Source organism: Acanthochromis polyacanthus, chromosome 23 (genome assembly GCF_021347895.1).
Source record: "Acanthochromis polyacanthus isolate Apoly-LR-REF ecotype Palm Island chromosome 23, KAUST_Apoly_ChrSc, whole genome shotgun sequence".
In the NCBI taxonomy this organism is placed as follows: domain Eukaryota; kingdom Metazoa; phylum Chordata; class Actinopteri; family Pomacentridae; genus Acanthochromis; species Acanthochromis polyacanthus.
Genome location: NC_067135.1, coordinates 3608892 through 3635408, shown reverse-complemented (window position 1 = coordinate 3635408; position 26517 = coordinate 3608892). Strand labels below are relative to the sequence as shown.

At 40.4% G+C, this 26517-nt stretch overlaps 1 protein-coding gene across 4 annotated transcripts in view; it reads left to right on the top strand.

Moving 5' to 3' along the window:
- The window catches only part of sorcs2 (sortilin-related VPS10 domain containing receptor 2), a 365472-nt gene that overhangs the window by 289805 nt on the left and 49150 nt on the right, over positions 1-26517 (top strand). For all 4 annotated transcript variants that reach the window (XM_051943725.1, XM_051943727.1, XM_051943726.1 and 1 more), the window contains exons 4-8: positions 1106-1270; positions 4268-4341; positions 12308-12372; positions 17132-17250; positions 23823-23912. In XM_051943725.1, the coding sequence (XP_051799685.1) occupies positions 1106-1270; positions 4268-4341; positions 12308-12372; positions 17132-17250; positions 23823-23912 (513 nt within the window). The remainder of the gene's footprint in view (positions 1-1105; positions 1271-4267; positions 4342-12307; positions 12373-17131; positions 17251-23822; positions 23913-26517) is intronic.

Genomic DNA, 26517 nt, shown 5'->3' with positions numbered 1-26517 from the left:
GGAGCCATAATTTACAAAAGTAACATTATACTTTATTCAAAAAGTCTTGAAACTAGCAATTGAGACTATAAAGTCATTAAGAAAATACTTACTAAGGTACCAAATCCAGGTCAAGGAGAAGTAGAGCCAATTTCTTTATAGACTTCAATACCATCTGACTTAATTCTGTAAACACCTGGGGACTGATTTCCATAAACCTACTGACATTTTAAAAATAATGGTGAACATGTACTTTTTCTCTGGCTGGATATGTGTCTCTTCAAAATGAAAGTAAAAAGCATCTGCGCTTCTTCTCCTTCGAATTGATTCATTTGCCTGCTTGCTTATTTATGCACAAGCATAACAAGCATAATTAGTGTTTTAAATAATCATTACGAGCGGAAGCATCCTTTCCTTTTATTCATCTTATGTCTGTTTACTACTTTACATCCATTAATCTTAAACTTTGTAAAACAGATGGTTAGAAAGAGGAGGCGTCGACGAGCGGTTCTCAATATTTTGTTGACCGAAAGAAACATCTGGAAAGGTCCCTGTAGCAACTGCTTCCTGTTAAAACCAATTGTAAACAACAACAGCTACAGTGATAATAAACATCGAGAAATCCTCATTGGAAGGCTTCCCACCTCTCATGAACTCCTAATGAACGTGACCGGTTCATTAGTTCCCATCGATCCCCCCCCTATTGGTCACCTTACCGCTGAGCGACCAGACCATAATTGTGATTGGTGGGTTGGCAGGTCCTGGTGTGCCCCCTGTTTAATGCCTTCACTTTATGAGCTATAAAACTCTGAATAGATAATCAATACGATGTCGCCGCGGTCTACGCAGCCTGTAAGGTTGATGGAAAGTTCTTCTGGCCCGGTGAACGGCCTTGAATAAATGTGCGTGCGTGGTCATGAATGCATTCATATTCATCAGTTTTTCCAGGGCAAGACAGGGAATTAAGATGCACAAGTATTGATATGAGGGAGAAAAGTGTCTTTGTATGTCTTTAATAGAATGCTGACTGAAACACGAATGCGTTACGAGTCATTACCCTTTGACCGATTCACCCCTTAACTTTTCGTTTTTTCCATCCTCTTACCTCTGCCTTCCTTTCTTACAGGTGGTACTGGTGGGTTCATCCATAAATGAACGCGACCAGATGCTGTTCCTCAGCACAGACGAAGGTTCCTCCTTCCAGCGGCAGTCCATCGCCTTCACCCCAGAAACGCTCATCTTCCACCCCGAGGAGGAAGACAAGCTGCTGGCGTATTGCAAAGAGGGCAGGGTGAGTATCGCAAGCACTGCGGGAAAAACATGAAAACGAATAGCTGATTCTGTAGCTGAGAGAATGAACAACGAGACAGCATTGATGTTACCCCAGTAAAACATCTCTGCTGTCGGTGCAGCAATGCATTCAATTTTCAATTTTCACATGCACCAGAGAGCACGGACCTCAGAGGAAACTTGATGTGTGATTTATCATACAACAATACAGCTGCGGGGGAAATTTTCTTATGCCAGTAAAACAAACTAAACAATCGCACATATTGCATTTTGAAGACGTGTCACAAACTCGCTTGGCTTTCAAGTAGGAAGCTTCAGATGAAAAACTGCACACTGTGAGATTGTATGCCCTCTTTTTTTGCTTTTTGGTCAACATTTCGTCATTCAGTTCTTTAAGGATAATTTATTACTGATGCGTCATAGTTTCGACCATCAATTGCACTAGCAGCTACATTTTTATTAATGTTCCGACAACGTTTTAGTCATGTTTTCAGCTGAAAGTTCTGTCTAATTCCCAGACTGTTCTTTTCAAAGGTATGTCAGCGGTCTTTAATGACGTTCTGAAGATGTTTGGTGATAATATTGTCATGCAATAACTAACAATCTCCGTATGATGAATTGGTAATGCGCTTCCTTTGTCATCATGGTGATAAGAAAAGATGCATTACCTCTACAATATCCTCAGAATATTGTAGGAAAGTGCTCTACCTTTATTTTCACATTATCATAAAGTTCTATTTAAATTTGAATCTCAGGCCTTGATAACATCCAGAAACCATTTTTTAAAGTTAGTTGCACTGCCCTTTGTTGTCATATAAGATAATCTTTAGTCCCAACAACACCTTTTTAATTTTATCTACATGTTCAAACTGAAACATTATGTCTCAGTGAACTTTATGTAGGTACGTAGTTTACTTGACATGATGAATGTCATGAAAACACAGCAATAAAACACCATTTCAATTTGTAGGTAATGTTAGCCAATGTTGTTGTAACACTTAAATAGTATGCAAAGTGTATTGATGCGACATATGTTGCAAATTGGCACTCTATAAATTAAATAAACTGAACTGAAATGATCTGCCAGTCAGGAATTTGGTTTCATGTCAATGAAATACAAGCGGCCAGACAGTCAGACTGGTTGTCATCAAGCTAATGTTTTAGTTGCGTAATTAAAACCAACTTTATCTGGAGGTACAACCAAAGTTTAGTTCAACAACTTCACTGTAAATCTACATTCGGTTGCATGTTCATTCATAACAGACGTCTTTCAAGACACGTCAGCGATGAATGTGATGAAAACAGCTGTCTGAATGGTGGTTAAAACTACCAAAATAAGAGCCAATTTAGATTTGGAGGCTCAAGTGAGACTGTAGCAAATGAGCCAAGTTGCTCTACAAGCCTAACCTTGTAGCCCTGTACTGCTGCAATGACTAAAGATGCGACTCAACGCATCAGTGCACTCCGTACAGGTAAAAGCAGCTAGTAATTATGTTTTGCCGCAATATTTTCAATGAATGCCTCTCCGTGGTGTTTTGACATCCAATCTTAACTAAAACTGTCAGTCAGGCACGCAAGTGTTAAACCAATTAACAGTGACAATTAAAAACTGCGAAGGAGGAATCCTTGGGTGCTGGTTAATGAGCATGCATGCACTCAGCTAATAATAATTCTGCCACATGGCTCTTTATGTCATACACCAATGTTTTCCATGCAGCCCGAGCATTAGAGGTAATTGCTTCCATATTTCTAATGCGTCAGTTCAGCCTGACATGTAGCGTGGAGACATCGTATATCATCCGATGTATTACTTATGTCTTGTTGCTGAGAGGCATTGAGATAATTCAGCTGATAGGACATTTACTGAACTGCAAGAAATCTGATTTAGGCGAGAAAACAGTGGGCTAGAGAACACTTATGGAACAGACTGGTAGAAATACTTGGCTGGTGTTTGGAAGAATCATTCCACATGAGGATTCTTCAACTTCAACAAGTCAACTTAAATACTGGCCTTTAATGGGCATCCCAAATAGTTAGTCTAATGTGCACATGATTAGAGACTGAAAACTGCTGTAAAACTGTGAAACATATGTTAAAAAAATACTAAAAATGGAACTTGTTTTTGTATTTTTTAGCTGATTTTAAAATGTAGACATGCAAAAAAATAAAAATGCTGAAACTTCTAATTTTCTCTGCACCTATTCCCATTCAGGGATGATCTGTTGGATGTGTTTTGGTTGCTTTAGTGTCCTTTAGTTAGTGCTATAAAATCGCCAACAGGCTGAAGGATTGTAGTTTGAACATACTGGAAGTTCCAAACGGTTCGTAAGTTGAAGTCAGCTCAAGTCTTCCTCAACTTTAATAATTTACACGTAATTAAACAGGAAATTCAATTAGGTTTTAATCTGTTCCATATGGGCAGGCCGCAGATGGAAACGAGAACTCCATTCAAACAGAACAAAAAAATCATTTAGCTGGAGGATGATGTGAGGACGCGTGTAAATTAAGGTTTTGCGAGGGCAGACGCAGATTTACATCAAGGTCAGCCTCGGTTTTTCTTTATCCGCTGCTCGAAATGCGCGTTTGGAACGTGTTTCTCTGAAGCGTTTTGACTTGTTTTCCAACGGCCGTGAGCGAGAAATGTCATGCAGACTAAACATGGCGAGCGTTTAGCAAAGACTGTGTGGTGAAATCCTTTTCTGGGCTCCAGTACGTTTCTCAAATATCAAGGATAGCTTGCATGTGCGAATCAATAGACTTTCATTATGGCTGCGATCAATGCCATACAGGCTCTGGCAACACACACACACACACATTTCTACAGATGCATATTCCCACTCAAAAGAGGTGTAAACACACAGCCACTGACCTCGTTATGATTAATAATGACTCGGGCTTAACTCGGTGAACTTCTACGTACGGTTGTAAAGGATCCAGCTGGTAATAAGGAGTTTTTGAGTCTGATTGAGTCTCTTCTGTCTGTGTTTCTTCTTTCCAGCTCTTTGCTTCCACAGATCTGGGCCGCAAGTGGACTTTACTTCAAGAACGGGTGACGAAGGACAAAGTCTTCTGGTCAGTTAATCTTTATTTTCTCTTCACTGACGATTAGGGATTTCGGTCAATGTGTGAACCGTCTCGGCTGACAGATTCTTCTCTTTATTGATATGCACACAGCCAGACAGCAGTAACAGAGAAGTAACTGCTAGAACGCCTGCAGGCAGAATATCTTCTTGTTACGAAAGGCGATGATATAAGTATTCTTCAAACAGATCAACAATATCTCAGGGTGTTGTAGGAAGAAAGAAGAAAAGAGCGAGTTAAATAAAGTATTTCTACGCGAATGAGTCTCGAACTCCTTTGGAGCTAAAGTGCATAAAAGATATAAGCACAACTTGGCCTTTTCAACAAAACCGATCGCTTGCCTGCATCTTTACTGATAAACATAATCTTGAATTTGCATCAAATTAAATCAGTTACAACCTGCATAAAGCTCTGCATTAACGAATCAATGCAGAGAGTAATTCAAGCAAGAGCGGAGGTGAATACAGAGCTTTATGCAGGTTGTAACTGATTCGGTTTGATGTAAGTTAAAGATTCTTAATTGTCAAGGTTTTGATCAAATCAGAAACTTTGTTTTGAGGCATTTAACCCTCGTGTCGTCCTGCGGGTCGTTTTAAAGTGTGAAAATGTGGAAAAAATGTATTTTCAGAGTGAAAACTTCCACATTTTCAACATTTTTCGGATATTTTTTGAACATTTTTTGGTGGGGAAAAAAGAAATGTTAAAAAAAATGTTTCTTTAAGAGCATTCAGAAAAAAAAATCAACCAAAATCCAACTAAATTTGTCAATACCTTTCTGAAATTCCAACAAATTCACCCTTTGTCTGACATTTTTGTGTACTTTACTGGTCATGTGAGAGTTAAACTAACATGATAATGAGTATAACTGTTGATTTAGGTTTAGATTTAGTTGTTTTTATATATTTATTAGCATTAAGTAATTGCTAACATCCAGAACAGCATTGTTTTCTTCTGCAAAGCTAACACAACACTCATTAATATTGATTAGTCACAAGAACTCCTCATATTCTCGTTAAACACGAGCTTCCTTATAGTGTTTTTTTTTTTTAATATAAATATTAAAAAAACACTAGAACAGCTCTATTTTGATCAAGCCTTGTCAGGCTATAAACTGATCTCTTGCAGAGTTTATGGGTTTATTTATCTGACTGTATCCTGAGAGCATCATTTCTGTAATACAGCTGAAACAATAAAGCTACATCTACAGGAGTTTATCCCAGATCCTCATAAATCTGCTTAATGTTCACCATAATCATGTCGGCTCCAGTTTTCCTCAAATTAGCAAATTTGAATTGGTCATAAGTGCTGGAGTTTATGCACCAGAACCATTTTATAGTCGATAGTTTTGTGGTTCCAGCGGCAGAAAAAGTACCCACAGAAGTACGAAAGTTATAGCTTCTCCCTGCATATGTAATATTTCACAGCTGGAGATCAATCTCCACCCAATCACTCCTCACTCTCATCTTCAGTTTATCTTGTATCGTGTATTTTTATCTCCTTTTTCCATCCTCACATTTCTTCTTTACCTTTTCTCTCCCGCCTCAACTCCTTCTTAATCCTTCATCCTATCCAATATACGCTGTTGTGTAATGATGTGTTCAAATGTGAGGCACTTCAATAAGATCCGCTGAACTCCTTCTCATCTTTTGAAGGTCAGGAAGGTATTGCAAGCTCCACGTTAGTTTGCTTCCTCTCTCCGCCAATAGTAAATGAGCTGGTTCGTCTGCCCAGCAGAGTCTGATTTATACCAGCAACTCCAACGCACAAATCATCCCTACTCTGTGTTGTAAAAAATGAGAGACTGGTGGGAGGAGAGGAGCAGCCTTAAGTGCTTTTTACTAAAGAATAAAGTTACATTTTCAGGCTAGAGCTGGCATCTGAATGCGCATCACACATGTAATGAGGAGAATTTGGTTATTCTGACTCTAAATGGCGGTTTAAAGGAACATTTCTGCTCAGTTTTCACGTCTGTGTTAACTAAGCATAAAGCCTGATGGTGTTTTCACGATTGATTGATGATTTTAACGCTTTTGTCTTCATTGTGGTTTTTCTCTACATTCCTCAAAGAAAAAGTGTTCAAAGTGCAAAGTGTAAAACTGTGAAACGCATGTTAAAAAATACTAAAAATGGAACTTATTTTTATACTTTTTAGCTGTTTTTAAAATGTAGACATGCAAAAAAAATACCTGCCTCACATTTGAACACATCATTTTATAACAGCGTATATTGGATAGGATTAAGAGGAGTCAAAATAGTCACTTTCAACTTTTTCTCTGAGTTCATTACAGGAACGTTTACCACCATTGTGTCCTTTCCTTCTTTAGCTACTTTCTATTAAAGGTAGTTTAATATTTTCTAAAAATCACGCAGATACATTTCAGGTTAGTTTGCGGTTTCAGTGATTGCTCTCTGGTCCAGCTCCATGTCCTTTAACAAACACTGACCCTTCATCTGCCTCTACAAAGTCTCGATGTTCTCGCTGAGTAGCAGTTTTCTCCAAACATTCTCATCAACCAGAGTTACGTCCAATAACAACTATTTATTGTTGTATTGCTGCACTTACAGTTAATTTTGCAGTGGAAATTGTCGAATCCTACAGAACGCCTTGCAATGACCGATTATGGAGCCATTTCTCAAATGTAACTCCTGCTTCAAGTTCCTGCAGTGAAAAGTCACCTGTTGTTTGCTAATAAATAGCTCCTGAATGCAACTGCTCGGCTGTTTTTACATTTCTGTTAATGCACGGGCTGCGTTATCCAAGTACATTGTGTTAATTAATTAACCTTACAGCTACATCTACAGAGGAAAAGCTCCAAGAAACAGCTGGCTATTAGATGCCCAAGGCCAAATAATAGATGGAGTTAGCTGCTGACTGCGGAGCATAGTGGAACATTTTAACAGCTAAAGAGAAATTTCCCTTAGTAGTCGAAGGAAATGGAAATAGAACTCAAAATTTGAGACATTAAATGCTAAAGTGGATGTGTTTTCATCCTCTAAGGAGCCCAAATATTATTTAATTTCAACTTTAAACATGAGCTGGATATCAAAAAATAAACATATTCTGCAATTTCTACACAGTTCTCTTCAATATTTTCCTTTTCTGGATTGCATTGTGTCCTAATTTTGAATAAGTTTCATTTTTTATAAGGTTTTAATCTAAAGGTTTATTTGAAATCGAACCACATATTGCTGTTTTATTTGGCTCAGTCGAGTATTTGAGGGTAAAGCTGTAATCTGAAGAAGAAAATTTTAAAAGATACTTGCGTGTGCTGTAGATGTGTGTGGTCAGAGGAGACAGCTAGTTCTTCTGGATGGAGTCACAGCCTTGCCTGTGGCCTTAGGATCATAAAAGCAACAAGAGAACAGCGGTCTGCTGGCCAGCGCACATAAATCACATCACAAACATCACATTAAAAGCAACCTGCCATCGGGGTGGTCTGGCCGAATGTTCCGGTGGACCTTGTTTTTGTGATCCCCGCCCGTAAAGTTTGTGTTTGTCATCCTGAATGAAAAGAAACGGCGGCTTTTTGGAAATCGAACTCGCAGGATGACAACCGACAGCACAAAGCAAACGTTTGAGGACAGGTGACAAAAAACAAAAAAGAAACGCGGTGGAAAGAAAAATCAAATGGCAGAAAAAAAACAAAACAAAACTCAAGCTGGAACCAGGATGTTTTTGCAGCATGTTTGCTCTTCCTCCTGTGCTTCTAAATCAATTCAGTGCTCTTTTATTTATCTCAATCTCTAATGTCTATCGCCAGCCCGATCTCACGGGGATTTGTGAAACTGTCACGTAAGTTTTAGTTTCGGTTTCGTGCGCACCAACACGATTTCGTCATGTTTTTCGTGCCGCTCACCACGAAATGCGCACCAATGTATTTTAAACGGCGGACTTTTCGTGCCACTCAGAACGTATTTCAAAAGAATGTGTATATTATATTTTTAATGTAAAACCGTGGCGAATCCAACGCTATATTTTGCATTACATCGTCCCTAAACATAATCCTAACCATAACCTAACCATAACCATAACCATAACCTAACCATAAGCCGGTGGTACACTTACCAATTTGCATAGGAATTTCAAGAATGTCCGGCGGCCGGCGGCCGCAAACACGATCACACAAGCAGTATACGCCGATGGACAGCTTAGATCGTCATGAATCCGCCGGTATAAACCACTTTCAGATGTGATTACCACAGCGAAAAACATTTCGTGGTGAGCGGCACGAAAAACATGACGAAATCGTGTTGGTGCGCACGAAACCGAAACTAAAACTTACGTGACAGTTTCACGAATCCCCGTGAGACCGGGTTGCTATCGCTCATTTAATTTCCCCCGCTTCCTTTTCGGCCTCTCTCAGTCTGCTTTCACTTCCTCGACTGAAGGAGAAGAAAATCCCACACATTCTGATTGTGATGAAGGTCTAACCGGACCAGAACGTTAGCGGAATGAATAATTGATGCATAGCTGGAGCAGAGTGTGCATTCACCTTCCGTCATTTGCATTTCAAGCGTGCACGGTGAAACTTTTATCCAGGATAACCTGCTCTGAGTGAGAAGCCGAAGGTCCGAAGTCACGGTCAAGGACGCTTGAGCGAGACCTCTTGGTCATAAGCACTCGAACAGAAAACAGCAAGGAAACATGCATAATAAGTTGTCCTATTCCTTTTCGATTGCATTATCAAGTCTGCGTCTGGATCGAGTGTTTTCCAAACCAGCCCACGAAATAACGGTGCCAGAGCCCACACTTTGCCTGGAGGTGTTTGAAGCAGCCGTGCAAACACATTAACGGGCAAGATCTAAACAGAGAAACAGAGACAAAGAGCGCAACAGGATGCTATTAAACCCAGACAACAGTGGAGTAATTTAGTGTAGGATGGTAACAGAATGCGTGAGTAGAAGTCCTCTCTGTGCGTAAACATCCATTGTAAAGGAGCAGCGCAGACATGTGGGCAATTATGGCTCAATTATTACATTTTTAGTAGATTTTTGTAAATCTTCTTGCAGTGACTCAACTGAGCTCAGGGAATTGTTGATTTTTGAAAACAAATTGACTGCTATTAACCCTTTGCTGTACAGTATGGGTCAGGAGATTGCTATTTTCCATTGGATTTGGGTCACTTTTGACCCATGTTGCGCATCATCGGGTTAAAAAATACCGTCACACTCAGGGGTTTAATTGGGTCCAACAAACCAGAACTTTTCCTCCTGATATCCAAACCGGACTCTAAGTTTAGCTCCATCTCCTTCAGTTTTACGGATCTTGATGTCTATCGTTGAGCGTCTTTTCTCTTACCTCATCGGACAGATGCTTCGTCACACAACAGCAGCATCCAAACCGTCTCCACATTTAAACAGGTGGCGCAGCAGCAGCAAGCGTCATTAATTACCACCATCTTCTGACATGTCGTCGTGAGCTTACACGGCCCGTACGACCCAAATGCTTCTCTGAAAGCGCACGACTGAGCCCCTACAGTGCCATCATTGGGGTGATTCCAGCATTTCTTTGGTATTTCAGTAAAAATCCAAATGCAATTTTGCAAAATCTCATGCATCAGGGTGTTTTTGGGGGAGTTTTCCGGTTTTAAATCCAATAATATTTGTAGATGTGACATCACTGCAAGCTGATTTATTGAAACAAACTGAATTAAATCTACAGATACTTAGCTGAATAATGACAAAATACAATTCTTCAGCATAGAATTTGCTGTAGATGCTGGATGTAGGCTTGTATATCTGCGATGTTACTGATTTATTGGAGTTTAAAATGCATTAAACATGGTGCTACATCCACATTACTATAAATACTATTAAAAAACGGATATAGTGGTTAGATTTAATTTGAGACATCTGTTTCTGACAGTGGAGATAAAACGAAATTCAATTTTTAGCTTATAAAATGTCAGGATATTCATTTGTGGAGTTTCTTTTCTGAAAAAAACTGCTGTTACTGAATACAATGAGTAGTTTTCACTTCAGCTACTTTCTAGAAAATAGTCCCTATTTCTTCTGACTGTGGCCTCGACCTCTTCACAAATCCTTACTGAACCCTTAGTCACACCACTCTAATGCGTTTCCTACAGACATGGCAACAATCTGAATGTCTTAAAGCCGGTTTTTTCCAAGTAATCACATCTTTCTCTTGCATTTAGTTTGCCACACACACTGTTTCCAAGGTGAAAGAATCTCAGAAACTTCAATTTAAATAGCAGAGCTTTTAAATGGATATCCTTGGTGGAAGAAAAGATTATTTATCAGCTTGTTTAGAAGACTGACGGCAGTAAAAAAAAAAAAAAAGTGTGTTTTGAAGGTTTAAGCATTTGGACATGTACAGATTGTTGTGCTCTCTGACTTTTGCGTGTTAAATTGAATAAGAGATGGTATATTAAAGTGTTATTACATTTATTCAACCCCATCTCAAGACGAGAATGTCTTGGATCTACTAAAGGTCCCTTCTTCAACCACTGATCTACAAGGTCAGAAAACAGCATCAGCAGCATACACCCCCTGTCAAAAGTTTTAGGACGCTTTCTCATTCAAATGAATGAGAACGCGTCCTAAACCTTTTGACAGGGGGTGTATGTTGCTGTACGCCGAGAGAACTACCTGAAGTCATGTGGGTTTTCTCCGACACTGCTGGAACCTAAGTCGTAAAATATTAATGGAGGTCACCTCTATCTCTTGGGATCATACGCTGCTTTGAAAACGAGGGCTGTATAATACTAACACAAAGTGGATCGAATAAATGTTCATGGCTATTGTTATGTGTGAACACCATAACCTGTTGAAAGCTGAGGTATTGCTTGAGGTCCTTGGCTTTCACAGATCACTAAGCTAACTGACCATTCAGATTGACCGCAGACGCCAGAAACGCCGTCAATGAGCTCCTTCTCTCCCCGTGATTGATCTCCTCGCCCTCGTACCACTCCTCTTCGTTCGCTTCCAGATCCCTCCACGGCCTGCTAATTGCTCGTAAAGTCTCTTTATAGGGGAAGTAACGAGGTTCTAAATCTCCGCTCTATCTTTACTGGGCTGGGGAAATTTCACAGACTGCCCTACGCGGTTCTAATCAGATGAACTGCTTAGTTTACGGCTCACTGAAGGGCACGCAGAGCAGTGTACTGTAGTCTATATAAGCGTGCTTCTGAAAAGGAATTGAGCGTGTAAAAAAATCTGCAGCCTTTAAAGCATGCTAGGTTAGGCTGAGTTCATGAGTGCACTTTCCAGGGAGAGCTTAGCTGTGCATATTTACTGAAGTACCTAAAAGGGACCAAAGAAAAGCAAACATATGCTGGGATCCGGGACTCCAGATTTACATATATGATTCAATTTACATTCTGTTACATCGTCCATTAATTTGTTTGGCTTAAATGCAATTAGTTCAAGAATTTACTGCTCTGTCTCATTCTGTTTCTTCTGCCAAGACATTGAAACAAAAACGGCAGCGAGTGAAAATCTTCCAGCCTGCCAGAGCACAGTTGCCTTTTTTAAAACCCAAACTAAGACTGAATGTGAAATTATGACGACAGACAAGACTGCTGATGTTGGAAGATTTAGCCGGTTTTATCCAATGGCAGCGTTTTTCGCCGTAAGTTTTCAAATCTGGTAAAGTTAGAGAAAGATTGTGGTTTTAGTATAATGATATAATGGTTATGGAAAACACAAAAGGACTTGGTTAAGGTTTGACTGGAGAAACACTGCGGTTATTATTAATCACACATTTTTGACCGGTTTCCATTTAGAAAGCAACCTTCACATTTAGTCACTAATTATTGGATTTCCATTCATGGTATTGGAGGATGCCAGCATGCAGAATCATCCTGTGAAGATGCTTTCTTCACTGTCCTGGTGTATCTTAAAATCTACAAATATGTGGTTTTAGGTCTGATTTCTGATTGTATTTGCCCTCCTTGGTGAGATTAAATGATTAATGTCCTTTTCTTCTGTGTTCCAGGTCTGTATCTGGTGTGGATGTGGACCCTGATCTGGTGCACATGGAAATGCAAGACACAAGTGGAGGTACAGTAATGTTTTATTTTCCCATTTACTGTTGCAGAGCGAAATTTCATGTCACACTTAAATCATTATATTGTTGTAGAGTCATCATAATTTATGGATTTATGTGCTTGGGTCATTCATATCATTTCAACCAGCGGTCCCTACCTGACCCTCTCAGATTTTGCTAAGTTTTTACATACATTTTGTACATTATATATGGTGGGAAAATCCAAAATTTGAATGCTTTATTGTCATTAGTTTCAAAGTTATGGCCATTTGAAGTAGGTAGGGGGTACCCTGAAATTGCAGCCAAAATAAAGACTTGAATTTTTCGACCATTTTCAGACTTCTATAACTTCTGAACGACAAAAGATAGAGATCTGAAATTTTCAGAATCATTTCACAGTGACCTATAGTCCTCAGAAATGTGAAAATATTTACTTTATATTTATAATTGCATGTTACAGAGAATGACAAATTTCCGATTTCATCCATCAGGAACTTCTAAACTGCTACATTTGGCCACCCATTACACAAAAACTAATCATCATATCCATTAGAGATTTTATGTGGTATAATTTGGCTATCTAAGGATTGGATCTGTATAAAATGAAAGAGCTATGGTATGTAATGCATGAAATATGAACAGCTAAAATCAAAAATATCTGTCCGACCTTCGGATTCAAAGGTCAACATTAAACATAGAAGGGTTTATAGAATCAAGTTGTGCTTGGTGTCAAAATTTAGGTAAATTCCTGTAATTTCACATGATGATTTTATTTTTTGATACCACCTATCCCACATGCTGATATTGACCCAGGTGAGTAGTTTTCTTAAAATTGGTTGATTTCATTGACCTGCTTAATCAAGCTGAAGCTGTGTGAAAGTTTTACAAATCAACCAAGAAACCCCAAATTGACCTGCCATTTAAAGGCCATCTGTGAAGCTTTCCTTTTTCACCAATAGGAAATGTTCGCGTTTTGAGCTTGTTTTAGCGTTTTGAGCTAAAACAACCTTCACTTGATTCAGATTCCCCTCCCAGTAAGACTTGCTGAGGTTGAAGATGGTAATTTGCTCTTTCCATCAACACACTACCAGTCTTAGCACAGCCCCCAGTGTAACTGCAGGTGAGGGAAGAGATGAATCATTGACCTTGTGGGTGAGCTAGTAGTGTTTGTGTGTGTGGAGTAAATTGGGAATTAATGGGTAAGTTAAAGAAGTGGGGGATTCAGGGCCCCCCAGGGCAACAACAGCAAGTCTGGATTATCGTATCAGCTGAGTGACAGGCAGACAGGTTAGCGCTTAACTCCCCACCAAGGGCCAAGAGGGTAATAGAAGTGTGTATTCCAGAATGTGTGTTTGTCAATGCGGGGTTGTGAATGCTCTGAATCTTTATCCACAACTGGACTTCCCCTCCTCTGGGTCTCCCGACCTCTAATCCCCCCCTCTCTAAATAAAGCTGAGAAGGCAAAGTCAGCGAGGAGTGACAGAGACTGAAGGGCACAATGAAGGATGTGTTTTTATATTTGCGGCTCAATTTCTCCATAAAGCTCCCCACTGGAAGAGCACAAACACCTCTTTAAACCTCTTGAGGAGACGTGCCGCCTTTCTTGCCCAGCCACAGAAAGATGCTGCCTGCATTGTTGAAATCTGTCAGCCTGAACAAGGCAGTCTGTGTTTGTGGAGGGTGAAGAGGAGAGGCTGTGTGTCTGGGCTGGCTGCCCATGCATGGGAGCTCTTCCCGGGGCTAGGCGGCGCCACATGGTTCCCTCTTCCTCCTCCTTTTAATTCTCCTCCAGATAGATGGATAGGCGAGGGGGGCCGGGGCGACCAGGCATGCTAAACCAATCTGTTCACCCCGCGCCCCTAGCCCACCCCAAAACCCGTCCACACGTGGCACGGCCAAGGTTAAACGGTGGCACGCTATGAAAAAGGACAAAGAGCTGAGGGGATCTCTGTAGAGACGCCCATGTCGGCGTGCCCGAGACCGCCGGCTGACGAGAGGGACAGGACTCTAGAGGAAAGGGGGTGGTCGATTGATGGATGAGCTGTGTGTGCAGGGAGGTTGACAGTATGTGTGTGTCATTAGGGAGATTGATGTGCAGGAAAGCGTGAGTGTACCTTGTTCATGCGCCAATACACACAAGCATTCTCACACTGTAGTGCTCGGCCTGTAGAGAGACATACATGTGTACACAAACAGACCTCACTAGTCCCCACAAAGACAGACGCCATAAAATCCAAAATGTCTCGACCTATATTTCTTTTCTCAAGGTGTCCCTGTTTTCTTCTTAAAATTTTACTACGTTCCCAGGAACAACATGTGCTCACAGTATGTGTGTTTGCAGGTGCACGTGGATAGCAATGGCATGAAGGAGTGCATGTGGCACAAGCTGGAATTGAACACTTAGCCCAATCTAATAGTTTTTTAATGAGTTCTCCGCTGCATGCTGCTTTGATTAAACGTCGGGAACTTTCAATAAATTAGCCAGTCCATTTGTTAGACCAGATACCTCTTGAAAAAAGATGAAGCAGAGGTTTTAAAGTACAGTGCTGACAAGGAGGATCGGCTCGGTCATGTGACGCCGAGGTTCTTCAACGTGGATCTGAGGTGATTTGAGTTTGCTGGGGTTGATCGTGTTCTCTTGCTGCTTTTATCTTGCTGAGATACAAGGATGGCACCCTCCAACAAGGTCAGTGCCTTGAAGGAGTGAAACTAAAATTTAAAGGCTGCCCAACCTTGACATCTCCATCAACTTTCTTGAAATCAGTCGACTTGTTTTTGCATCAACTGAAACCAATCACAATGAAAGCATATCCTCAGGTGGTACTCATCGTGTTGGCACACAGGTAGCTTGCGATATTGTGACAAAAAATTCCCCGTTGACCAACTTTCTGGAGGAGATGTTCTACAAAGCTGTAGACAGGACACCTCCAACTGCAAAAAAGGTTGATTTTACGGCCTTTATTATGAATTTTGATGTTCTTTGATGGCTTTGGTCAATACTTAAGCTTTCCTTCTTCTCCGAAATCACCAAAATATCCTCACATTAGCAAAAAATATCAAATATGAACACCCTTCTCCCCAAATTACCCAACAAACCCAATGAATATTGAAGGTTCAAATACCTTCCCTGCAGCTCCACCTGTTGGAGAAATATCCACTTCGCACACGGTGTCTTCGGTCGTCTGATTTGTGTTAAATTTGCTGAGCACATTCATGCCCCCAAGAGGCTTTGTGGTTTGCTGTTTTGCGTCTTTCAACCCCGCCACCCTATCTGCATGTAGTTAAAATAAGTTTTCTAAAGACTCATATCAAAGTCAAATTGATAAACGTCTCATCCACTACAGACGTCGGGGAGCTTTTAAGTTGCATCTGATTATCTGCATGCCATCAAGTGAAGGTCAAAGCGAGCATTGTAATGCAAAAACGCGAGCACGCGAAGCAACCAAAGCTCGCACATGTGCGGGTGCGGGCTCAAGAGTGTGAAGTTGTGTGTGTGAGCATTTTCTCTATTGCCAGCTTGTCACCTCTGGGAGGAGAATAATGGCTGAATTTCAGCAGTCAATGTTGCTGATGCAGCTGCTGGTTGAAATTCAATAGTGGAGGAGCTTTAGCAACAGGCGCTAACCTCTGTGTGTGTCTCTGTGAGGATAATCCCTCCTGGCCATTTGGATGCTGAAATGGCTGGATGTCTATGGGGAAGCTGTCATATCTTATGGAGTTTGGAAAATGATGTCTCCATTTTTCTGTTTGCCTAGTTTTTCTCTCGTATGTTTTCCTCTCCAGCCTCTGCAGCTTCTGCTTTTCTGTGGCTGGATTTGGTCTGTGGTTTCTTTTTTTTTTTATTATGGCTAGTCTACTGTTTTGTTATTAAGTGAAGAAGACAATTCATTCCCAGTTACTCCACCGTTCAAAAGCTTGGAGTCACTTAGAAATGTCCTTATTTTTGAAAGAAAAGCAGCTTTTTTCAATGACGATAACATTATATTAATCAGGAATCCAGTGTAGACATTGTTGATGTGGTAAATGACTATTCTAGCTGGACATTTTAATGGAATATCTCCATAGGGGTACAGAGGAACATTTCCAGCAACCATCACTCCTGTGTTCTAATGCTACATGGTGTTAGCTAATGGTGTTGAAAGGCTCATTGATGATTAGAAAACCCTTGTGCAGTTATGCTAGCAGATGGATAAAAGTGGGAGTTTTCATGGAAAACTTGGAATTGCCTGGATGACCCCAGACTTTTGAACGGTAGTGTATTTTTATTATCTGTCACTGTTCTCACTTAATATGACTCACATGGCCACAAGGAAACTTACAAAATGAGTCAACTTACTCACTCATAAGTAAACTAGGAGACATTAGCATTAGCTAGGAGACATTAGCATTAGCTGAACAAACAGTGTTCATCCACATATGCAATGAAAGAAATGGTACTCAAACATTATCAATATGTTTTTCTGTCTTTTTTAAGGCGAAACACAGAACTAAACAGAAAGGCAAACATAACATTAACAAGTGCATCGTCAAATTTTCCTCCAATGCATGAGTGGATAGATAGATAAATGTAAATCTTTAAGCTATGCTAGGATGGGTGTTTCAAAAAATCTACAAGCATTGAAAACATTACTGCATACTAGTAGAATAAACAACAGTACATTCTATATGTGAGCATACTCCCATGTAAATACATCTGAAGCATGTGAAATATTTTTTGTTTTTTCTGCACAGTGGTAACCATTCTTTCCTATTTGTCCCTGTGTGTCTCTGCAGGTTACCTGTACGTCACCTGTCTCATCCAGAACTGCTCGGATAAAATGGTGACGGCTCAGTTCCTCGGCAAAATCGACCACAACTCGCTGCTGGTGCAGGATGACTACATATTTGTCAAGGTAAGGGTCACCACAACAAGGACGCTGCAAAGAGATGCAGTGGAGCACAGAGGCGCATCTCTGTCTTTATGGTTTTAAAAGGAAAAAAGTGAGTGCAAGAAAATACAGCAATATTTTCAACTATTCCTGCCTTGCATCTTGTACCCTCTGGCTATTTCAATACTAGCCTTCAAGTCTATTTGTTTTTATTATCTGCTTACATCTTATTTCAAATGGAATAACTACATTTTTAATCTTGTCATGTATTGACTTTATTTTGAAGGTTTCATAGATTAGATTATGCATTTTTTTTAAACTAATTTTTGTGTAATTGCTGGTACTTATAAGATTCTAAGGTAACTGTAAGTTTGGTGAGAGATTATCTGAGGTGTTCTACACATGATTAATACCCCAAAAAGACTGGACATTGGTATCGATAATTTTACTTTATACTCTTCTGCTTAAATCATGACCTACAAGATCTTTTTAAAATTCTGTTAAGGCGCCGAAAACTTCTTTGAAAGAATGCTTTATAGTTAATGCTGGGTTCAGACTGAATCATATCTGATGAGACGGTCACTCTGATAAATTAGGTGATTATGGAGTCATTAATTAATGCTGTGACTTGGACGGACACTGACTTCCACAAAAAAGGACGTAAAATGTGGATTTTGTTCACTTTTGGACACACACATAAACTGCATGTTGTTGTTATTGCGCTATTTTCCACTCCACTGCTGGGTGGATTGTGTTCCAAACATGCACAGTAGGTTGTATCTATATATTCTGCACATAAGTGTCCCACAGTATATTGGTACTAGAAAGGCATAGCAATCCATCTAATATTAGTACCGGTGCTTAAAGAATGACTGTGTTATTTCTTGTAAGATGTACAGCAGTGAAGATGTGCAGCGCTCTGCCTCCTCTCTCTGCAGGCCTAGTGGGCTCGCCAGCTGCTTTTTTCCTCTCTCAAAGGCATATTACATCCACGGTGACAAAACCAGAGTCTGTAGAAACAAGTCCTCTTGCCGACTGTCCGCGGATCGTCCACAAACAAGAAGCAGAAAGTGGCATTATTTACTTATGACAGACAGTTAGGGCCCATTGGCACCACAAAGCGTTTGACCGACAGTAAATCAAAGGATTCAAAGAGCAACAGGTTAGCAAATGTGATAGATAACACAGCTACTTCATGACCCGGCGCTCTAATACAAGTCAAACAAGTGTGATTTTTTTACCCATGATAAGCAAACTTTTTCTCACCATCAGAGTCGTGCATTTAAGGTCAATTATATGTATTTACTTCAGTTTATCTTTTTACCAAACACCTCTAAATGCACCTTTCACTCTGGTAACATCAACTCATGTTATTGCAAGCTACAAGTACAGACACCAACCAAAGTTATAAATGATCATCTGAACTCTGAAAAGTGAAAGAAGGTGATTAAAATGTGCACTAAAGTTCTGCGATGTGACGTGAAGGTGGACAGACCTGAACATGTTAAAAACTCATCTTAACAAAGAACTCTTCCATTTCTGCTTGGATGTCAAAATGCATGAACACAGTTATTGTTCTATGGTTTCTTTTCTCATTTCCCACCACCGTGCATTAAGATTGTTCAGTGTTAGATTTTTTTTAATAATTAGAAAACACAGCAAATTTCAAGCTCCATGTTCTTCCAGCTAATTTTCCGTTACTTTCCATGATGTTTTTGTTGTGGTGTCATTTCAGTATTTGTATCAGTATATTCAGGCAGCGTCATATTAGAGTCAAAATCTTGGTTTTGTAACATTACCACACATGCATACTACTGCCCTTGTAGCATAGTCACTTTCTGGTGGTGTCAATTTGGACTCTTGCATACGTGCAGAAATAACTAAATTTATGCCATACGGACTCTCATATTACCACAGATGTGAAAATTATGCAGCTGACCTCATGCTAGTTTGTAGTCAGGCTCTGTTCCGTACATGTGCACTAGGTTATACCTGCATATACTGACCTTGTAGCACAAGTGGACACAAATCCTCAACGGTGATGTGAATTCTAAAGGAGACACAGATTGTGTACTCACAGCCTCAGAAAGTGTAGAAATTACAACAACAGAATGAAAGCTATTAATACAGATACTGGAAGAAAAACCCTACCACTGAGCCAATTTTAAGGGTTGTTTGTCCTTTCATCGTGCAAGTAAGAATACCTTCTGATTCTTTTGGTCAGTATCACTGAACACCTTGTTGAAGCGATTGTGGGAGGTTGAGAGAAGAAAGCATCTTTTTGTTTTCATGTCATAAGGTGTCAAAGATGCAGCATCGATTTTTACTATATTTCACTGCACGAAGTCAATCATCACTATTCTTGTTGACTATCTTTTTTCGTCTCCTGACACCCAAAGTCTTTCAGCTCAGTCTGCTATCAGGATGGTGTTGTTAAATCTGCAATAAGTGACACCAAAGTTTTAGAATGAGATAGAATGAGATGAATTGGCGATTTTTATGCATGCACGATACAATGACCCTGGAATTAGCTCACATTAGTGGAATGCTGCCATCTTTAATGCTATCTCCTGTTCTTTTTTGAGCTATGAAATGTTAAAAAATGTGTAAAAGGAAGAACTTAAACAAGCCCAATGCAAATTTATTGTCATGAATCCTTCCATTATTTGCTAATATAAGATTTCATAAGTGGCAGAAAAGCAGCGCTCGCTTCCTGTTTTGCTTCGTGTTGTCCTGCGGGTCAAATTGATCCGTTTTAAAGTTTGAAAATGTGGAGACAATAAAATATTTTCTCAGTGAAACTTCTGATGTCCACATTTTCAACATTTTTGGGAAATCTTTGAACATTTTTTGGTGGAAAAAAAGCAATGTTAAAAATGTTTAGGAACATTTTTTGTGAATGCTTCTATAGAAAATATTAGAAGTTTTACTGATATATACGTAATCACTTTAGATATTTTTTATGATTTTTTTGGCAGATTTTTAGTAAGTTTTTGAAAATATTTACAAGAATTTTCTTGCCAAATTTGGGGGATTTTTTTTAAAAAATACAACTTTAAAGGGAAACTTTTAAGGAATTATTGGAATTTTCTTCCTGAAGGTTTTGCAAATTTTCAGAAATTTGGGGATTTTTTTGCTGAATTTTTGAATTTTTCTCAGACAGAAAACAATGTTTTTGGTACCCATAAATGAACACAACAGAAGGGTTAAAGCAGTTGAACAGAAGTTTGATCTCACTACAATTTGCAGACAAAAGCACCTCTCAGCAGTCTACTCATGTGTTAATTAACACTAATGTCTTGAAATGAATACAGCCATTATGGAGTTAACGCAGCTAAATTACACCTTTAAGTAAGTCTTTGTAAAAACCTTCACCTCCCTTGTTATTTATTAACACACAGCATTTGTGCGTTTGCTTTATCTGTCAGCGTATCTCGTGGCTGTGTTTGCGCTCACAGCTCGGGGTGCAGCTTCCCGTCTTTTCCTTTTACCGATAAACTCCTGCTGCAAAGATAACATATAGTGGTGCTGCCTGCTTGGAGTGGGGAAAGAATTGCTATTCGGGACAGTGTGTGGAATTAATCTCGCCTTGTCTATAATTGACTTGCCGTGCAGCACAGTACTGTACAGTCTGCAGAGGCCAGTAGCTGAATCCCATTTGCATGTGATAACAGGAGAATATACATGAGCTGGTATAGCAGAGCAGAGTCCCTATAGCGGGGCAGAACAGTCGTATCTTGTTGGAGTGTTTGCGTTCCTTTACGCTTGTGTGTATTGACATGCATATCTGTAGATGTGTGCATGCCACCGTGAGTGTTTGTGAGTGTCAGAAAGAAGAATTTAAAGCTCATTAGACATCAACAGAATGCTCCATTATCCATCTGGGAATATCCTCCTAGTACTTCCAGTATTACTCACTCACTGGTGTCAGATTTAGCGACAAATGTGGGAAAAATATCTCTAAAAAAACTGTATGCTCATACTGCCAAAAACTTCATACCTTCATCGTAGTGCAGTAATAAAGTTTTACAAGCAGGTACAAGTGAGTTTGGTCCCGGGTTTGCCTCCCAGGCTACTGCCCTACTGTCTCATTAGTGGGGTACACCCTGAGAGAAACCTGCAGGCTGTACTCTGGGCTATAAAAACAGAACGTGTATAGATATTTAATGTATGCTTCAATTCATTCTCCTTAGGATAGGGCATCAAAAAATGAGTGAAAGATTGCTTTTGCTTATAAAAACCCAACATAATCCATAATATAGTTCAAAACAGCTGACATTCAGGCTTGCTATGCTAATCACAACAGTTATTTTTCATTTTTTTAAACTTGTAAGTACATTTTAATTTGCGATTTCTAAATGAATAGTTTTTTGTTTTTTTTTCCAATCTACTACCACTGCTAGCCTGATAACCAGTTTCACTATGTGTCATTTGCTTGTTATTTGGGTGCAGAAGAAGATAGCATGGTGGTGAAGACCTTTTAATGCCAAACATACAGTCTGTACAGAGTGCAAGCACAAAGATTTACAAAGCCCATGAAATGTATGTTAATAGTGGAGCTAAATTTGATGTTTTTGTTCCTAATTTGAGATGTTTGTGTTTGAAATCTAAAGAAAAGTGTGATTGGAGTGCACAAGCTGTACCGCCAACCTCCTATCGTCAAAGGGCTAAGTTGGAATTTGCAGAGCAGTTTCATAGACCAAATTCGACCAGTCAACAGATTTAAATCTTTACTTGGAGATTAAAGAATCTGACCATCAACAGAAGTCTTACAGACGATAGGAAGTGCATTTTTAAAGAACATACAAAACTTTTCGTCTCAACAAATTACACTTTAATCCCTTTTTTTTCCTTTGACATGGCTTTTTTGTATAAAATGAATGTAGTTTTGGCTCACTGTCTTGCTTTGAGGTCACATTCCAACACCTAAAGTGGCAAACTCATCCAGCTTCCCTCCACTGTTACCATACTTTTGGATGGTGGTGTATTTACACACCCATGCCAGTGGTGTATCCAGGTCCTCGGGGTGCTTATCTGATGTTAGAGCAGCTCAGAAATATGCAGAGTCAGAGCTGAGAATGCAGTGTTAGCACCGGCCCCCTACACTCACACACCTCAGCTCATCCCTCTTTGCCAGCCATTCTTTAGAAAGTGATTTCTTTTGAAAACACAGTCGACAGCGCTTCCTTTAGGGGGGCTCTCATTTTTAAGAAAGGGCTTTCATTGTTGCATCACTTTTTCATCACTGTTCAGCATTTAAAATAGCAATAAAAAGGGGGCTGGTCCGCTCCTTTCAATCACGAGCAATCACGGCTCAATCTGAACCTCAACGACAGAGGCTCAGATATCCTGGTAAGAGAGAGGGGGAAAAAAATCAAAAGATCTTCCCACAAAGCCCGAAATAGAAGCGATGCATACAAAGCTCTCCGTCACATTTTGAAAGCAGCTCTAAAAGTTTTAGCGCCGCTCACCTTACAAAGAGAAAGCCAGACGGCGACAGGGAGTGTGTTCAGAAAGTGGTGTGTCGCCATCTGAGCCCGTCACTTGGGATATGACACATTCAGCTCCTGTTTAAGTCACTGTCAGTCACTGTCGCTGTCTCTTTCACCGAGTTTCCTCTGCTAAATCGTAGCTTCGGCTGAGAAAGCTCTCCCGGTGAGCTTTCTCATCGCGCTCTCAGCAGGACGGCAGCGTGATTCAGTCTTTGCCCATTTTGCGAGGTGAATGCCAAGGTCTGAGCAGTGCGGGGGAGTTTCTTTGCGTTTTACCTTTTCAGTACAGGGTGAGTCACCGACAACAGATGGTGAACTCTGGCCCTCCACCTCCACCAGCAGTCAGCAGCACATTGGCAGATGTTGAGTATCTTACTTTGAAAAATGTATTGTTCTGTTTTTCTCCCAGAAATCATTTAAATGCAAACTCAAGCCCTTGACTTCAGCTTTAACATGCAGTCTTGGTTGTTTTTGTTGCCCACATTGTGTGTTTTCTTCTTCGCTTTTGCGTCTCTTTTATTCTCGGTGTATTTATCAGGTCTTACCTCCTCTGCTTTCTCTTTCCACATTACAACTTTTTATCGCTTTTGTATCCATAGACTGTACATAAAAGATGGATGCTGCCTTGGGGTTTGAAAAGTGAAGCCAGTGCAAAGTTGCCTTAAATCTACATTCGTTCTAACAATGAGTTGGGGGCTACTACTCCAATTGGAAAAAGAAGTGTGATTGTATAGAAGTCTATGAGAATATTACCATGCTTTTCTTTTGAACTATTATGTCAGTAAACATTTTTCTAATGAATTTACAGCCTCAATAGCCAGTTTCAAGACTTTTTAATACTGTGGTCACATTATGGGATGGTGCTACCTTGTGATTGACCATTTTTGGACCATATTTAGTCAGATCCACCACTTGGATGATACATCTAGTTTTAAAAGACCAAGTTGGCGACAGTCACATGGTAAGCTCAAAGCTTCAAAACGGTAGCCAGACATAAGCTCAAACTGGCATCAAATCTTGTAGCATTTTAGATGGTGCTGCAAGGAAATGATTGTCATATTGAGGCTGTAAAGTTTATGTTGTGTTGTTTTTTGTATTCCCTAGGTCACCACGGGGAATCGTACGAAGCACTATGTGTCCTATCGCCGCAACGAGTTTGTCCAGATGAGGTTTCCCAAGTACGCCCTGCCAAAGGTAAAGTCCAACAAAAGTGATGTCCCTTTTGTTTTTGATGTCGGTTCCAGTTAAATATTGGGTACACTTTATTCAGCTGCAGAATCAGAATCCATTGCAGTTTCTCGTGATGTTTCTCTGGGACCAGTGTTTGGAGCATTCCTTCTCTTTGACAGTATTCTGTCATTACGTAAAACATCTTCATTACCATGCTGATGACACCCTGCTTTACACCTCTTTCTGCCCTTACCAGCTGTTGACACACTATCAACATCTGGACACTTTTCTTTAACTTACCAGAAATCAAAGCAAAGTTCTCCTCATCAACTTAAGGACTACACTTTAAAAAACCTGTCCTTTTATTATTGCTATTAATGACTGATTTGCCCAAATTTCCAAGCAAAACCATTTCACCTCTAATTAGTAATATGTCACTTACTTCCTATGTTTACCTAAGCTGTATTTCTAGACTTTGTCTCTTCTCTCTCTCACCATAGCACTCAAAATCTTGCATTGATTACCACAGCACCATCCTCTTTGGTATTCCCAGCAGACTCCTCCATTGGCTCCAAATCATTCAAAATTCAAGACCACCAACCATACCACACCTTTCCTCATCCACCAGTAGAATCCATTGCTTACCATCAAGTCTCAACGCAATTTTAATGCTGCATATCTTTTAGATCTTCTCAGTTCTTCCACCACTTCCTGCTCATGCATTGCAAGGTGTCCTTTGGTGTTTTGAAAGGGACCAAAAAAGACTTCAATCTGACAATGTCCATGCCTCTACTGCCACACTCCCATAAGATAAACACCTGTACTTGTTCCCCGTTAAATTAGCACAAGATATTGAGGCTTGTCCGTCACTCTTGGGATTCTTGCAATTTGCACCTTCAAAGCCCACTGTGGTCTACTTCTTCATTGGTGTCAAATGTTAGTGCAGTACCTGTACTCGGATTAATCCTGGTACTGACCTGATACACGATAGCACCCATAAAATATTCACCAGCAGGCATTGATCCAGTCGCATCTCATGTCACTGACATAAGCAAAGGCGATGAATGAGCTCCACTTTGATAAAACGCGGGACGGGAACCTCTGCTGTCAGTGGCACAGGGGGGCGTTTTAGCGCGACACTGGCCAGAGTGCTATTGAACTGCACTGATTGAATGCGGAGCTCAGGGAGACGTCTCATGTATTTTTCAGCTCGAAACCAAGAAAAGGGAACCTTTAAGACGATCAGTGCCATCGACAGCCTGTCAGGGAAGACTCTGCGGAAAGAGTTTTGCACCAATACGTGGGGAAACATATAGAATTACACGTGTTCAATTCCAGCCGTCCACTTAGAGAGATCTTACGCCTGAGTTGTTTGACTGCGTCGGGTTCAGCACTCAGTGATCCTCAAGGAAGGTGAAAGGGATTGGATTACACCCACACATGCACACACACTCGCTCACCTTCCATCATGTACAGACGATGGGTATCAATGTGATGAGGAAGATGGTGGGTAAATCAGTTTACGTACGAGCACGTGTGTGCATGTGTGAGTGTGCGTTTAGTTAAAGTATGCCCGAGTTGCTTTCCCTCTCTTGTCTCCCCTCTCTCTCTACATGTGTCCTCTTACTTGGGTGAGCAGATAGGTCACACTTTGCGATGCTTTTAGGTCGAGCGACATGGGGGAAAGCGTTGGAGGAGGAGAGGGGGAGGGAAAAAAGGGATGTAGGGAAACACTGAAGGGAAGAGATCAGAAGAAAGTGTGTGTGTGTGTGTGTGGGGGGGGGAGTTGGGGGGTGAGAGGAGGGGAGTGTTTCCATGTTTTTCCACTGTGAATAATTGAAAGGCTGCAGGATGAAAAATGCAGAGGCCATCAGAGAAAGCAGTTTGGCTCTGTCCTGCGAGACCTGACCCGAGTTATGGATTAACCACACACACACACACACACACACACACACACACACACACACACACACACACACACACACACACACACACACACACACACACACACACACACACATACACATGCACAGAAGCATGCATGTAGTTTGCTGGGCTGTGAAATCACAGGTAATAATTGTCCCCCCACTCCCATCCCCTCTCCTGCCGTCTACCACTCAGGACGGATTAACCTTTTCTGTGGTTTTTAACACTTTGTTTACCCAAGTGAGATTACACAACCCAAGTGCACGGTCGTCTCCAGCCGACCAGATAGAGTGTCCTGCTGGAGGGCACTGCAGAAGAGGCACTTGAAAGAGAGAGGCACTCTGGTGTCATTGAAGTAGTGCCAGGACATTTACATTTTTGGCATTATTTTCAAAGTCTCGGATTTCTCGTATTATTGCTGGTTGACAGAACTTGTCATGCTCAAATGCAAAACTGGTACCAGTATTTTAGCAGCAGAATAGTAGCGGTTTTACTTCAAGGAACTGGCACATTGGGCTACCATACCATGCCTCAATTTCATGTCTCTATGGGATCCTGGGTGTTTGGTATAGAAGTTAAATAACATTAGTCCTTTACTTAATAATATACTTTATCTGTCAAAGAGTTCTTGCACAATCAACTGGAGGTCCTGATGCAAATTCTTACATTTATGAGATGAAATTATGGACGTGAAAATAACAAA